General features: G+C 40.9%; 1 protein-coding gene and 1 pseudogene across 1 annotated transcript; both read left to right on the top strand.

The window, feature by feature from the left end:
• The first annotated feature begins 298 nt into the window (after window positions 1–298).
• On the top strand, window positions 299–1219 carry LOC143271939 (vomeronasal type-1 receptor 4-like). Its single transcript, XM_076564769.1, has one exon. It carries the CDS (start codon window positions 302–304, stop codon window positions 1217–1219), a length of 918 nt encoding a protein of 305 aa, XP_076420884.1. The 5' UTR covers window positions 299–301.
• Window positions 1220–14847: 13628 nt separating this feature from the next.
• LOC102917239 (vomeronasal type-1 receptor 4-like) lies at window positions 14848–15764 on the top strand (annotated as a pseudogene).
• The last annotated feature ends 1002 nt before the right edge of the window (window positions 15765–16766 follow it).

The following is a 16766-nucleotide window of genomic DNA, read 5'->3' on the forward strand; positions in this document are numbered from 1 at the left end:
GTTCACATGTTTATATGCCTTACTGTGTTATAATAGGTGTGATGTGGACCAAGAATGATACAACTGAATCACTAATACACTTCCAACATGAGGTGACGGAAAGTACATAAAGCACAAAGTAATAGTCTGAGTTGTCTATGCAGTGTTCTCCAGGACAAGCTCCTATACTGTGATACAATAGTGTCTCACTTCATAGAAGAAGTAAAGACTCAAATCATTCTAATGCTCAGACATTGAGAAGTGTTTTGAAGACAGCAGTGTTCCTCCTGGTCATCACTCAGCCTGCACAGAGGTTGTCTCCATGTCCTCTCAGAATAAAACTCTAAAAGCCACTGAGGAATTGGCTCTCCAGACCCTCCTGCTTTTTGAGATTGGGTGTGGAACACTGGCCAACATTCTTCTGTTTGTGCATAATTTCTCTCGCATCTTTACTCACTCTCGACTGAGGCCCACACAGGTCATTGTCACCAACTTGGCTGTGGCCAATGCCTTCCTTCTCCTGGTCACTGCATTTCCAAACAACGTGATGGTTTTTGTTCCAAGGAGTCCTCCTACTAACCTGCAATGCAAAATTGAGTTCTTCATTCGCTTGGTGGCTCGAAGCACAAACATGTGCTCCACCTCTATCCTGAGCATCCATCAGTTTCTCACTCTTGTTCCTGGTCACTGGGGTATGTGGATGCTCCGAGGAAGAGCCCCTAATGCCCTGAGTTATTCTTGTTACAGTTGTTGGTTGTTCAGTTTCTTAAATAATGTCTACATTCCAATCAAAGTCAGTGGTCCACAGAGCACAGGCAATGACACTCACAATCAAAGCAAGTGGGTCTGCTCCACATCTGGATTCAATGCAGGCTTTCTCTTCTTGCGTTTTTCCCATGATGCCACATTCATCAGCATCATGGTCTGGACCAGTGTCTCCATGGTGATTCTCCTCCATAGGCATCACCAGCGAACACAGCACATCCTCACTGCCAAACAGAACCACCGAGGCCATGCTGAGGCCAGAGCCGCCCACACCATCCTCATGCTGGTGGTCACATTTGTTGGCTTGTACCTCCTAAATTTTATTTGTGTAATCTTCCATACTTTTTTAATGGACTCTCGTATCTGGTTGAGGCATGTTAATGAAGTTTTGACTGCAGGCTTCCCCACTATTTCCCCCTTCCTGTTGATCTTTAGGGATCCTAAGAATCCCTGTTCTGTGTTCTTCAACTGCTAAAAACCACAGTCAACATGACAAACATAGAAGACAGCTTTACTAACAGCCATACACACTCTATTAAGTAAAAGTTGTTTGAAAATCCTTCCTCATAAACCAGACATGTTGACTCCCTGAACTTATTCCAGCTCTGGAGAGACTGAGACGGGAGGATTGCAATGTAGTCAGTGGCATGTCAGCCTGCAGAGTGGGATCAGGCCAAATTGTGACAAGGAGACCCAGTCTCACAACTCTGTATCTCCACCCTGTTTTTCTCTGCTGAGTAGTACTCCACTGTGTATATGTTCCATATTTTCTTTATCCATTCTGCAAATGAGAGGTATCAGGTTGTTTCCAAGTTCTGGCTATTACAAATTGTGGTGGTATTATGATCCCCAAAATATTGTGTACCCTAATAAAATTATCTGGGGTCAGAGAACAGAACAGTCACTAGATATAGAGGCCAGAAAATGGTGGCACACTCACCTTTAATCTTAGCATTCCAGAGGCAGAAATCCCTCTGAATCTCTCTGAATTCACGGCCACATTGGAAACAGCTAGACATGGCAACACACACCTTTAATCCCAGAAAGTGACCCTTTAATCTTAGGGAGTGATAGTAGAAAGCAGAGAGTTATATAAGGCATAAAGACCAGAAACTAGAAGCTTTTAGCTGGTTAAGCTTTTAGGCTTTGAGCAGCACAGTTCAGCTGAGATTCATTATGGATGAGGACACAGAGGTTTCCCGTCTGAGGAAATAGGATCAGCGGAGGAACTGGCAAGGTGAGATGGCTATGGCTTGTTCTGCTTCTCTGATCTTCCAGCACTCACCCCAATACCTGGCCCAGGTTTGATTTTATTCATAAGACTTTTTAGGATTCCTGCTACAATTCTCTATGCCAGAGATTCTCCCTTCCATTTCTTGAATTCTGTTGGTTATGCTTGCTTCTGTGTTTCCTGTTCGTTTGCTCAGATTTACTATTTTCAGCACTTCCTCTGTTTGTGTCTTTTTCATTGTTTCTATATCAGTTTTCTGGTCTTGAAATGTTTCTCTCACACATTTAATTGCTTTTTCTTGGCTTTCATTAAGGGATTTATTGATATCTTCCAATTTTTTAATTTGGCTTTTACTCAATTTCTTTATTCATTTGTTGCAATTTTTGTTTGCCTTTTCCTCATTTTCTTTAATGGAATTTTTCATTTTTTTCAAAGGCCTCTAGCCTCTTCATGAAGCTGTTTTTATGGTCACTTTCTTCTGCTTCTTCTACATTTTGATGTTCAGGTCTTGCTGTTGGAGGAGGGCTAGGTTCTGGCAATGTCATATTGCTTTATGTTGTTATATGTATTTTTGCCTTGACTTCTGCCTACCTCCTCCTCTACTAGGTGCACGAGGTGCCTGTGAGTGAGCTGCTATTGGTCCAGTCTGTGCTTGCTGTGTCTGTGTCCCATGCGCCACTGTGGGTCCAATCTTGGCTCTTGGTCCAATTGGAGCTGGAAGATTCTGTATCTCAAGGAGCTGCTCTTGGACCAACCCAAGCAATTTGATTCTGTGACTCAAGGAGCTGCTCTTGGTCTTATCGGGGCTCTTCGACCAGTCAGATCTAAGAGATTCTGTGTCTCAGGAAACCTTTCTTGGTCCAATGGCACGTGCCAGATTCTATGTCTTAGAAAGCCACTCTTGGTCCAATGAGGACGGGTATATTCCCTGTCTCAGAAGTTAATCTTGGTCCAATGAGAGCTGGCAGTTTGTTTTCTGTGCCTCAGCAAGTTACTTGTGGTCCCATGAGAGCTGGCGGTTTGGCTTCCATGCCTCAGGAAGTTACTGGGGTCACAGGCAGATGGGTATTGGGGCAGGGTGTGGAACTTGTTGTGGATTTCAGGGTCCAATGGGAACAGTGTGTGGGGGCTTCCTGCAGGAGTTTTCCATGCTGGCCAGCAACTGAGGCAGTGTTGGGTGGGGGTTGCTGGGGACTGGCTGTGTCCCAGAGACTAGGGGGCAGAACTCTCTGAATGTGAGAATAGTCAGTCAGCTTATTTTCCAATGAGAGCTGGCCTAAAAAAATTATTTATTTATTTTGTGCACAGTGTTCCACTTGCCTGTATGCCTGCATGCAAGAAGAGAGTACCAGATCTCATTATAGGTAATTGTGAGTGACCATATGGTTGCTGAGAATTGAAATTTGAACCTCTGAAAGAGCAGTCAGTGCTCTTAACCTCTGTGCCATCTCACCAGCCTCTCTATCATATTCTTGTTCATTTTCCCTTACCTGTCAAATGTCTAAACATCTCTATATTTGTTGTTTGAACAGTTTATGGAAAATATTATCTCATATAGATAAGGCTCATAACCCATATGTATTGGCATGTAATTTTAGTTGGCAGACATGCACTTTACAGTTTAAAATGGAGATGTGTGCTTCTCCTAGAGCCTAGACCCACATTGGGCACCCAAGCTGTATTGATATGCTCTGCTCTTTTTTTGTCCTTTTGCACACATGATTATCTGAAATGCTGGCATGTTGGATACGGAAACTATTGTGCAATGATAGATTGCTACTCACACATCGAGGTCAACATTCTTTGTCTCTCTCTAAAGAAATTTTTCCTTGATGGACAAATATCCATAAAGTAGCAGAAGCTTCATTTCTGGGATTCATTGAGTGAGATTTTCCTTACCATCATTGAAATCAAAACAAGGCTCCTAGTTTCCTAATAGGCTCATTTTTTTCTTGTTTCTTTTGCCTTTTTCCTGATGGTATACTCTGTTGCCTGGTATGGGTACAATGTGTAATTTTTAATATTTTGGTTTTTATTTAATGGTGGATATTTGCTTAGTTGTAGAGGGTAAGCCATAAAATACTCATCTTCCCGTTAGGATAACTGTAGAACACTTCACAGAATATACAAGAATAATACAATAAATCTATATAACCTTCAATATGGTATACACTGCTGCAAGATTCTCTCAGCAGCAGCAACCATGGACAGACAAGTAAGAGTACATCGCCATACCAAAGTCCAAATCTGAAGGTAATATTTCCTGTATGGTATCTGTTGGCTACACAGTAATTATATACAGGTGTTTGTATGTGTTAGTGTGTGTGTGTGTGTGTGTGTGTGTGTGTGTGTGTGTGTGTGTGTGTGTGTAAATTTTAATTTTATAATGCATGAGGAAATTAGAAGATTTTCAGATGCATAGGGTCCAGCCTGTCATCCCAGGTAATGAAACTTCTGTCCAGAATACATGGGTCCTTCACATACAGCTGGTTCCTTCTGTAATCACTGGTCATCTACAAAGAGTCATCATTTTCAATCTGCAATATTACACAGGATCTAAAGTCTTTCGTGTGTGCACTGTCAGGAGCTCTGTGAGCTCACTGAGAAGCAGGCTCAGGAGATGGGGTTAGGTCTACTCAGTTGAGGCACAGACAATTGGTTTCTACAATCCTCTAACATCCCTTCCATGAGTAAGGATGGGCTCTGACTCTGTGACAAGCACCAACGTGAACAGCAAAACAGGCCAAGGGGAAAGGCATCCTGTCCTTCATAACAGCTGAGGGGAAAACTGTTTCAAGGAGAGGGGTCTATGTCTATCCCTAGATATAATGATGTCTACAATAGAAACAATTAATGGGCTGCTCATCCACCTAAGGATAGAGGGTACATATGTCTAAAACTCCTCAGCCATTGCTTCAAGATGACATTATATCAGGATATATCATATCCTTGTTTTTCTGTTGGATATTGTCAGCTTCAATTAGTTGATATTTTGCTTTGACCCATCTATTATTTATCATCAATGGAGACCACAAGCATGTGTATATGAGAACATTTCCTTGACTGTACAGTGAGACAATATTGTTGAGTGACCTGTTGTACACAGTGTCTGCAGAGGAATATACAGAGCTTCATGATTGAATACTATGTATACTGGAGATATTCATTTATTTCTATTATGCTACGCATGTAGTTTGGAGCCAACTTTCTTTTTAATTTAATTTACTATTTTGCTCTGTTTCATCATAAGGTGCAAGGGAAAAAAGGAAACAGGAAAAGATATTGTTGAAAAGGTGTGAGAATGAAAATATTTGTAGCACAAAAAATTAAGATTAATATGGCTGGATGATTTCCTAGCATCAGAAGAAAGTGTGCAAGCCTGACCAAGTTATGAAGGTATGAGTAAGATATAAATGGAAGTGAAAGGTGAGATGTCAATGCTATCTGTGACCATATGTTTGTAAGGCCACATTCCAATACATCGAATTAAACTGGGATTCTTTTCAAGTATTGTGTTTCCTTGGTAAGTTTTATAAATTCTGCCTGAAAAGAACAAAATATTTGTCCTTTCCGTATGTATTTAATTGTATTAGAGTTTATTAGGCTTTATTTTCCATTTCTGTCTAAATTTTACCCAGTGGTTATCAATACCATCCTTGGAGAGGTGACTGAGCAGTTTAGAGTGCTTGTTTGTTTTACAGAGGACCCAGGGTTGGTTCACAGCACCTATATATGGCTAACAGACATCTGTGGTTCAGGTTTCAGGGGATCCAATGCTCTCTTCTCTTCTGACCACTCAGGGTACCAGGCATGTGTAGTGCACATACATTTTTCTTGCAAACATTCATACATACAAAATAAAATGTAATTGTTTTCATTTGTTTCCTTTGATTGAAAGTGGACTCTGTTCTCATACAATATATTTCAATGACAGTTTCCCCTCCTTCTATTTAACCCAGTCCCCTCCCCTGGATGCACTCTTTCTGTCTCTCATAAGAAAACAATGGTATTCTTAGAGATAACAACCAAATGTGACAAAACATAATATACTAGGAGAAAACAAAAATCATCATATTGTGACTGCACAAGGCATCCCCAAAGAAAGAAAAGATCCACAAGAGCAGGCACAGGAATCAGAGCCCCACTCATTCCCACACTCAGGAGTCCCACAGAAATACTAAGCTAAAGGCAGTAATGTACATGCAGAGGACATGGCGCAGACTCCTGCAGGGCCTGTGCTTGCTGCTTCCGTCTCTGTGAGCTCACATGCACCTTGCTCAGTTAATTCAGTGTACATTGATCTCCTGATGTCCTCCATTCCCTCTGACTCTTACACTCTTTCTGCCTCCTCTTCTGTAGTGTTCCCTGAATTCCAAGATGATGAATTTGATGGAGACATCCCATGTAGAGCTTTGCATTCCAAATGTTGTGAGTCTTGTGAATCCTCAAATCCAAACATAGTGACACACCTCTTCCACTGAGGCCACACCTCTTCTACCTTCTCCAAGTGTTCCACTAACTGGGGAATAAGAATTCAAACATATGAGTGTACAGGAGCCAATCTCATTCCAACCTCCAATATTTAAACCTAATCTTTCTACAACAGGAAGAAATTGAGCAATTCTCAGATGATGAGTCCAGCCACTGAGGTGAAAGGAAAATGATTGAGGAGTGTAATGGATGGTCTTGTGATCCCATCACAAATACAAAGGCTTTGATGAGGATGCTGAAAAACTCTGATGTTGGTTTTCCTAGTTCACTGCCTAGGATGCTTCACTTCAATAACTCCTACTTTTTCTTCACTATCACATCCTCCTCCCAGGGTCCAGTCAAGGATCTTTTCCCTCCCTCTGCCTGTAACACAAATAGAACTTCAGTGTCCTTCTGTGATTTATTAGACAGATCTCTCTGAGGGGTCCTGCTTCTCTCATACCCAATGTCCCACATCAGTTGTAAAGAACAGTAGGATCCTTCTCCCAAAAAACATATTGGAGTTGGGGAGTTAATTTCAGAGTAGGTATGGTCTTTCCTGGTTTGCCCATGACTCCTCTTTGTAAACATGGGGTAGACCAGTGTCACCATGGTGCTTCTCCAGAACAGACACTGCCAGAGAGTGTGACAATTCACACCTCAAATGAGAGCCAATTCACACCTATTCAGATGGGGAAGATGAGAGCAGGGGGACACTTGTTGACTGCAGTTTAGACTAATGAGATGGCAAAGGAAAATGACCAGTTTGTTTCTTGGCTAAAACCAGGAGTGTCTGTGGACCTCTGAGCACTGTCACCCTCTCCAGATATCAGAGATTCCAGAAATGGCTGAGATCTCTGTTTCCTTAATGATTTTGGGTTTCCCCTTCAGAGGGGAAGATATTCTAGTAACAGTGAAGTCTATTAAGGATACACCCGGTGAAGGCTAGCAAATAGAATCTCTGGCCTAATTCAACATTAAAGTTACATGGGCCCATCACCTTCCTGAGGTATTCCCACTCAAGAAGGAAGGGCCACCTTACGATGTTGGGCTCACCTTAAGCCATACTAAAGAAAAGTTAGAAAAATTATCCCCCTGATGAAATCCTCTACTTTTTCAGATACGCTGCCTAGCACAGGCTTTTACAAGGGCACAGCCAAGCTCGTCTGAATCACTTTTCTCTCTATCCCTGCTCTAAGCTATCTTTCCCTGAGATTGTCTTTCCCACACACTCAACCCCCACTAGGTGACTGTCTTCCATTGTGTGGCTGAATTCCATGCTGGCTTAACTGGAGTACATGACCTTCTCCGTGACATGTCTATTCTCCTCCTGTGATAAGACTCTGAGATTTACAGTGTGACTTTACTTTTCAACTTGAATCAACACATCCTTCAGCCTCTATTTGATGTATTTTGAAATCCTTTTTTCAACAACACTATGAACTCCAAAAGGAACCTCCAATTCCCTTTTATAAACTAGTGATGTTAAAGGAACCACCAAAATGTACACATAAAATAAGGAAATGTAATTTTAAGAATAAAATATTACTGAAAGCATCCTGCAGATTCTTTTGCTTCTGTCTCTTCATCTGTGGTTCCCACTCTCTGCTGCTGCATGTCCTCTCATGATCTGTGAGGGAGACCTCACCAAACTGACTCAACCCCCCCCCAAGATTACTGTAGACAACACATCCTGCTTTGGAATTGCTATTGAAGTTATAGTTCAGATGTCCCAGCATCCTACACTTGTTGTGAAAACTGTTTTCAAATAATCATTTGTATATTCCTTGGAGATTTTAGAAGACAAACATGCTTGATGGCCACCATCTTGGTCAACTTTGATGACTGTTTCCTACAGTCTATGTTTTCCTTCATTATCATCAACCAGTCTTACCACCTAAAGAAATATCCTTCAGACTCTGTACTGCTCATGCCTTTCAAATCTTTAGTACTTTATTTATTGACTGTGTGTGTATGTGTGGTGATATATTGTGTTCCCTAGTAAAATTTGCCTGAAGATCAGAGAACAGAAAAAGCCACTGGATTAAACACAGAAGCCAGGCAGTGATGGCACACACCTTTAATCCCAGCACTTGAGAGTCACAGGCCTTTAATCCCAGCACTAGGAAGGAAGTTATATGGCTTGGCGGAGAAAGGTATATAAGGCATGAGGAGATAGTAACTAAAGTCTTTTCATCTGAAAAGTCCCTTTTCAGTGAGGACTCAGAGATAGTCAGAGGATTCATGAAATTGGTGAGGTGAGATGTGGCAGTATCTTGTTCCCTTGTCCCTCTGATCCATCTGCATTTACCCCAATATCTGGCTCTGGTGTTTTTTATAAGACCATTTTAGAATTTGAGCAACATGTACATGGGTTTGTGTATGTGTGTTTGTGTGCATGTGTGTGTGCATGTATGCATGTGTGTGTGTGTGTGTGTGTGTGTGTGTGTGTGTGTGTGTGTGTGTGTGTGTATGTGTGCAGACACATGTGCAAGGGTGTCAATGTAGTGGTCACTGGACAACTTGATGAAAAATTCCTTGTAGGCAGGTCTTTAGTGGATGGAGGATGAGCCACAGTTTGGAGGGTTTTCTGCGGGTCTGCAGCGTCTACAGAGAGAGACTAGTTTAGTTGGCCCCAATTAAACACCTGAAGGAATCAGTTCCCCTTAAACCATATAATTCAAATTGTCCAACCAAAGTCCTCAGGTTTTAAACCTCAAGGTTGTTCTGAGTTTTTGCTATGACATTCAATGGCTCCTCAATGTCTTAAATAATATTTCATTCCAAGCAACCTCACCCATCCACAGCCCAACTCAATGTCACTGACTCTCAAAGCAAGTATCTGCTCCACTCTAGTTTCAGCGGAGATGTGGTCTTTCATGGTTTTTCTGACTCCCATGGTTTGTCAGCATCAGTCTAGAGCAGTTTCCCCATGGTTCTCCTGCACAGAAATGGCCAGAGAGTGTGGCACATTCACACCTCTAGTGAGAACCAAATCACACCCACTGAAACTATCCTGAAGTGAGGTCACATTTGTAAGCTTTATCTTGCAGATAGTAAGATAAAGCCCCCCCCCCCATGGCAAAGACTTCCTTTTCTGCTATTTTAATGACAGTCTTTGTTCTATCACAGGCCTGACCTGCCACTGCTCAACACACTAATTCTCAACTCAATACTCTGCACTGAATTTTTTCTCTTCAGGGAACCTATGAGGACAAAACACCATGAGATTGGATCCATGAATGACCCCAAACAAGGATGCTGGTCCTGTTTCAAATCTAAATAACCATCTCACCATTGCTATGATGACTCCAGAAATGAAAGGTAAAGAACAGGAGTCGTGGGAAAACTGCATCCCACCAGTTATGCTGCCCATCTCTCTGCTGATGTTCCTGTTTCTCAACAGCTGGTGTGGGTCTCCCAGTCCACATTAACCCCAGAAATACCTTCAACAGGAGACACAACTAAGAAGAAATGCTCAGCCCACACCGGTCACAGTCTGTTCAATATGATGTCAGCTTTCTCCCTTTCACCACCCGCCCCGATGCCTCTAACTGCTTCTCTAGTGCATCCAGCAATGACCTCTGCTGACAGCTGTGCTGGCCAATACACTCTCCTTTATCCCAGGACCAATGTCTCACTAACATCGCTCCTTCCAGGATGACGTGCATCACTCTTCCCCTTCTTCTTTGGTATAAGAAAAGATAACCACCTCCATAGACACCCCCTGCCAGGATTTTGCACCCCTGTTGTGGTTAATCCACAGGTCAATCTATATAGGAGGAAGAAGCAACACTCTTGTTAACCAAAGATGAGAGATGTTCCTTCCTTTACTGGTAGGAAGAGGACTTGTCATCTCCCTTGGATCTTATGGAGCGACAACTGCCATCATCTAGACACATTCTCTGGCTAGAGATTCAGACACAGACTTGATCAGACAACGACATCTACAACTGAGAGCCTCCAGTCACTCCAAAGACAGATGAACCGTCCTGCCGGGGTTGTGCTCCATAAGAGAAGAACACTATACCCTATAACTGCTCAATATGGGGAGGCTTGCTTGGTTTTGTTGGAAGAATGTGGCTTCTATGTAAACAAATCAGATGTTAAATCTAATGTTACCACCCTCAAACTGCTCCATGAGATCTGCTTTAAAAATTCCAGTCATAGAGCAAAGTAGCTGGTTCCATACCCCCTCATTTCTTGGCTCCATCCTTCTCTCAGAGCTTTGATCATGATATGTTTTATTTGGATGCTTTCCCCTACACTTCCTCATTTCCTCTGCTGACAGATCACCACTATTGCTAAAATTACCAACAATGAGTTCGTGATTCACTACCAGACCCTAGACCGTTCTGACACAGGTAAAAGGTTCCTCAAGGTTTACAATGTCACCTCTCATTAAAAAATTAAAGGGAGACATGCTGGAAGCCATGGTTGACTGGTCGAGTTCCCAGTCTGCCATAAGTAAAGCAGCTTTTTCCATAAAGTTGGCAAAATGGAGATCTCTCCCTCATGCAGAACTTTCTGCTCTCTGCCTAACCTCATCTGGAGAATGTCCTTGTGCCTGCAGGAATGACCTGATCTAAAAATCTGCCTCTGATACCAGATGCCTGATTCATCTTTAGATTGACGCTCAGCACAGATCCCTGCTACAAGACTTATGATTTGCCCCCGCTATAGGACCCTACTGCCACATACTAAGCCTTGTGATAGGAGTGTGCCACTTAATGCAAATTAGGGCTGGTACCCAGGCTACTCCTTTCTTTACATTCCTTATACTCTGGAATAAAATGGAGCTGATTCACCAACATCTGTCTCTCAAAGAGCTGTCTCTCTTCATGCTCATGGGCCGCCAAAGTTTGTCTCCCCATCTGCCTCTTTCAGCACTTCCTAGGACAACAGGCCTAGAGGGAGAGGACCCTCACAAATGTTATCATCTTTTACTTTGTTTCATTGGTCTAGTTTATACCTTTCCTAATTCCTGGAATATTGACTAAGAATAACCATTGTACAAATAATATTAGAATGACATAGAAATTAATTAAAGGAAAACTCATTCTATCCAAGACAGTGGAATATTTGGCCTGACTGGAGATTCAACATTCACATACACGGGGCAAAAGCCTAGCCAGAAGATTATGTCCCAAGAAGGAAGGACCACTCCTAGGAAGGTGGACTCACCATAAGCCATGCTGAAGAAAAGATTTGTAAACAACTTTCACCTTGATGAAATACTGTACTGTTCCTTCCCACATTCCCACACAGGCTCTTATTCAGCACAGCCATGCTGCTCTGAATTTCCTTTATTTCTTTCTCTAAGTCTGATTGACACAATGGTTTATATTCTTTATAATTTCTTCAAGCCCCACTCCCCATCATGGGGCTGCCTGCCACTGTGTGACTCATCTCTGCTCTGGCTTACCTCAAGTTCATGGATCTTTCCCAACAATGGTTGGGCCACAGATGGGAAAATAACAGACTCCTGATGACATGCTGATGGTCTTCCTGAAGGACAACATGCCAGTATGATTTTGCAAGTGTGAAATAGTACTGTAGAATGAACCCCCTTGGAAATATATTCAACAAATCTCTTGGTCTGCACTAGAGTGCACCTCTCCATGCATGATGACAACACAAATTGAAAACTTAGATGCTCCCAAAGGAAACATAGAAAACTTACTCTAACTTCTGGCAGCTATTCCTTAGCATCCAACAAAGTCATAAACATTATCATTAACAAGCAGAAAGTAAAAATTGTAATACACCCCCAGGACCAATATTTTTTCCTTCACTAGAGGTATGGCAAAGTCTCCATGCAAACACTGTCACTGACATCACAGCTGAAAATTTATGCACTCTCTAAGGGATGTTCGTCTAGATAAACAGTCCTTTTATGAGCACTGGTACTCTGTGTTCATTCAGTCATCTGCACAATGTTCCATGGAAAATATTGGAGAGGTAAATATTTTTGGATGTGTCTCAGGGAAATAGATACACAGAGAAGATCTTCAAATGCAGAAGAAGTCAGAGCTGTGTTTCTTCAGCAAGCATTTAGGAACTGGCCTAGATCCTTGTGAGCATCTCCATCCTTGCTGTGGCTGGACGGGTAGGATTCTGCAACTGTAGATTTCTTCTTAATGTTCTCTTCTCCCTACTGAATCTCGTAATGGTTAGGATAGTTGCTCTTTTGTCTCTTGTTTACCTAGTGATGTCAGTGATTTCTTCATTCCAAGGAAATGTCTGTTTCACAGATTAGCACTTAGTTGAAAATGACATTTAATGTGACATCTCTGTATGGGATGGGTAATTTTTAGCTCATGGGTAGAGACTGACTGTTCCTCTGGAATACAATATACAAAATAAGTTGTGGACTGAACAAAAGCTTTCAAAGGCATGCTTCAAAGACTCGAGTTTTAAAAGAATCTGTCTGGGCAAATGGTGTAACTGTGATGGTGTATTAACACATTTTAAGTGTGGCTGAAGGAAGCTGATGATGCCTCAATTATATCTCCAGTTTCTGCTTCATTATTAAAATAGTTAAGATAAAGAAAATTATGGATAAATTAAATGCTTCTGTACATGGGGATTTTCCCCATGTATATGTGTAAATTGAGTTCTCTATATGCTTTGAAAATCATTCCTCTGTGAGATGTGGGGTTGGAGAAGATCTTTCCCATTCTGTAGGATGCTGTTTTGTCCTATTGACAGTGGCCCTTACCTTACAGAGCTTTTCAGTTTCATGATGCTCCATTTATTAATTGTTGACCTGAGAGCCTGCACTATTGGTGCTCTATTCAGGAAGTGGTCTCCTGGACCAATTCGTTCAAAGCTGATCAATTTCAGTATAGCTGGGTTTATATTAAAGTCCTTGATCTACTTGGACTTGAGTTTTGTACAGGGCTCTAGATATGGATCTATTTGCAATCTTCTACATGCCAACATCCACTTATATCAGCATCATTTGTTGAAGACGCTTTCTATTTTTCATTGTATAATTTTGGCTTTGTGTCAAAATCAGGTGTCCATAGGTATATGGATTTATATATGGGTCCTTGATTCCATTGGTCAAACTTTCTTTTTTTATACCAATACCATGTGTTTTTTATTACTATTGCTCAGTGATACAGCTTGAAATCTGGGATGGTGATACATCTGGACATTCTTTTATTGTACATGATACTTTTAACTATCCTGGATTTTTATGGTTTTCCGTATATAGTTGAGTATTGTTCTTTCGAGATATGTGATGGATTGTTTTGGGATTTTAATGGAGATTGCATTGAATTTCTATATTGCTTTTGGTTGGATGGTCATTTTTACTATGTTAATCCTACCAATCCATGAGCACGTGAGATCTTTCCAACTTCTGATATCGTCACCAATATCTTTCTTCAAACACTTGAAGTACTACTCATACAGGTCTTTCACTTGCTTAGTTAAAGTTACACAAAAATATTTATATTCTTTGTTGCTATTGTGAAGGGTGTTGTTTCCTTGATTTCTTTCTTAACCCATTTATCATTTGTATATAGGAGGGCTACTGATTTTTTCAGTTAGTCTTGTATACAAAAACTTTTCAGAAGATATTTATCTGCTGAAGGAGTTCCATTGTGGAACCTTTGCAGTTGTTTATGTATATAAGGATATATATGTATAAGTTGATGTTCATATTTGTGATCAGAAACCTGGATCCTTTTTAAATTATTCTCTATTCTGTCACTTTGATGATCTGTATAAAATTTACTCAAAAGCTGGTGGGATTTTTGGCCACTTACTTTACTTACATGATTTTATGAATTACAAGTTTGTATTCTTATAATTTTTAAGATATAGCAATCTTACTTTATGCTTATAGTCTTTTAAGTGCCTGTATGTCTGGCACCACATTTGTGCAGTGCCACAAAAGCCACGAGAGGGCATTCAACTTGGGGAACTGATGTTGCAGATGGATGTGAACGACCATGTGAGTGCTGGATTTGAACATGAGTCTTCTGAACAGCCATCTCTCCAACCTCAAATCTGTATTTCTTAACACCTTTTATCATTGAGGGAAAATGTTGCATTTAAAAGATAAAAAAATGTGTTCCAATGTTCCATGTTCATATGGCTTTATGCCATACTGTGTTACAATGTTCATCATGTTGACCAAGAATGATACAGCTGTATCACTAATACACTTCCATCATGAGGTGAGGAAAAGTTTATGAAGAATAAAATAGTAGTCTGAGTTGTCTTTGCAGTATTCTTCAGACCAAGCTCCTATACTGTGATATATTGTGTATCCCTTCATAGAAGAAGTAATGACTCAAACTATTCATTATGCTCAAATATTGAGAAGTGTTTTGAAGAGAACAGTGTTCCTCCTGGTCATCACTCCAGTCTGCACTGAAGACCTCTCCATGACTTCTCAGAGTAAAGCTCCAAAAACCACTGAGGACTTGGCTCTCCAGATGCCCCTGCTTTCCCAGGTTGGAACTGGGACTCTGGCCAACATTCTTCTGTTTTTCCATAATATCTCTCCCATGTTTACTGGCTCTCGACTGAGGTCCACACAGGTTATTGTCACCAACTTGGCCATGGCCAATGCCTTCCTTCTCCTCATTATTGCATTTCTAAGCAATGTGATGGTTTTTGCTTTTAGGAGTCCTCCAACTAACATGCAATTTAAATTGAGTTCTTCGTTCGCCTGGTGGCTCGAAGCACAAACATGTGCTCCACCTGTGTCCTGAGCATCCATCAGTTTCTTACTCTTGCTCCTGGACATTGGGGTAGGCTGATGCTTCTAGGAAGAGCCCCTAATGTCCTGAGTTATTCTTGTTATAGTTGTTGGTTGTTCAGTGTCTTAAATAACATCTACATTCCAATGAAAGTCAGTGCTCCAGAGAGCACAGGCAATGACACTAACAATATAAGAAAGTGGGTCTGCTCCATATCTGGATTCAGTGTAGGCATGGTCATCTTGCGTTTTTCCAATGATGCCATATTTATAAGCATCATGGTCTGGTTCAGTGTCTCCATGGTGCTTCTCCTCTATAGACATCACCAACGAACACAGCACATTCTTACTGCAAACAGGAACCACCGAGGCCATGCTGAGACCAGAGCAGCCCACACCATCCTGATGCTGGTGGTCACCTTTGTAAGCTTTTATGTTCTAGACTGTATTCGCAGTTTGTTTCAGGTTTCTTTCATGGACTCTCGTATCTGGTTGAGGCATGTAAATTAACTTTTGACTGCAGGCTTCCCCACTGTTTCTCCCTTCCTGTTGATCTTTAGGGATCCTAAGGATCCCTGTTCTGTGCTCTTCAACTGCTGAAAACCACAGTCAACATGACAAACAGAAGACAGCTTTACTAGCAGCAGTACACACTCTATTTAGTAAAAGTTGATTGAAAATTCTTCCTCCTAAACCAGACATGTTGACTCACTGAACTTATCCCAGCATTCTAGAGACTGTCACAAGGATTTCAATGTAATCAATGGCATGTCAGGCTGTAGAGTGAGATCCATTCCGACTTGTGATAATGAGACCCAGTCTCACAACTCCTTATATGTACCCTAAAGGAGAAGATAATATATAAGTGAGAGAAAAAGAAAGAAAAAGAATGACAGTCATCTCATAAATATTCACTATTGCCTTAGGAGATCAATGTGTTCCTGTTGGTTTATTGTTTTAGTTCACATGCAACCCATATTGAAGCATATATATATATATATATATATATATATATGTGTGTGTGTGTGTGTATACATATATATATATGTATATATATTCTTTTCATTCTTTTTCAAAGTTTATTTATGTACACAGTGTTACACCTGCACGTATGCCTGCACACCAACAGAGGGCACCAGATCTCATTATAGATGGTTGTGAGCCATCATGTGGATACTGGGAATTGAACTCATGACCTCTGAAATGACAGCAAGAACACCTAATCTCTGAGCCATCTCTCCAGCCTCTATATCAATATTCTTGATCATTTTTCCTTTCCTTTCATATGTCTATACATATTCATGTTTATTGTTTGAACAGTTCATAGAAATGTTATCTCATATAGATGATTATAACAACTCATATATTAGTGTATAATTTTATAGTGTATAATCATAAATGCATGTTAATTGGCAGACATGAATTTTTACTGTTGAAAATGAAGATGTGTGCTTGTCCTAGAGTCTATACCCATATAAGGCACCTGAACACAATTAATATGCCATACTTCTCTTGTGTCTTTATTGCTCATATGTTTGTCTTTAGTACTGGCATGTTGGGTAGGGAAAATGCTGTGCAATGGTAGATTGCTACTCACATATT

This window comes from Peromyscus maniculatus, chromosome 1 (assembly GCF_049852395.1).
Source record: "Peromyscus maniculatus bairdii isolate BWxNUB_F1_BW_parent chromosome 1, HU_Pman_BW_mat_3.1, whole genome shotgun sequence".
NCBI classification, from domain to species: Eukaryota; Metazoa; Chordata; class Mammalia; order Rodentia; family Cricetidae; genus Peromyscus; species Peromyscus maniculatus.

Excerpts from the sequence above, each read along its gene's own strand:
- LOC143271939 (XM_076564769.1), top strand. The coding sequence starts at position 302 with ATGTCCTCTCAGAATAAAACTCTAAAAGCCACTGAGGAATTGGCTCTC.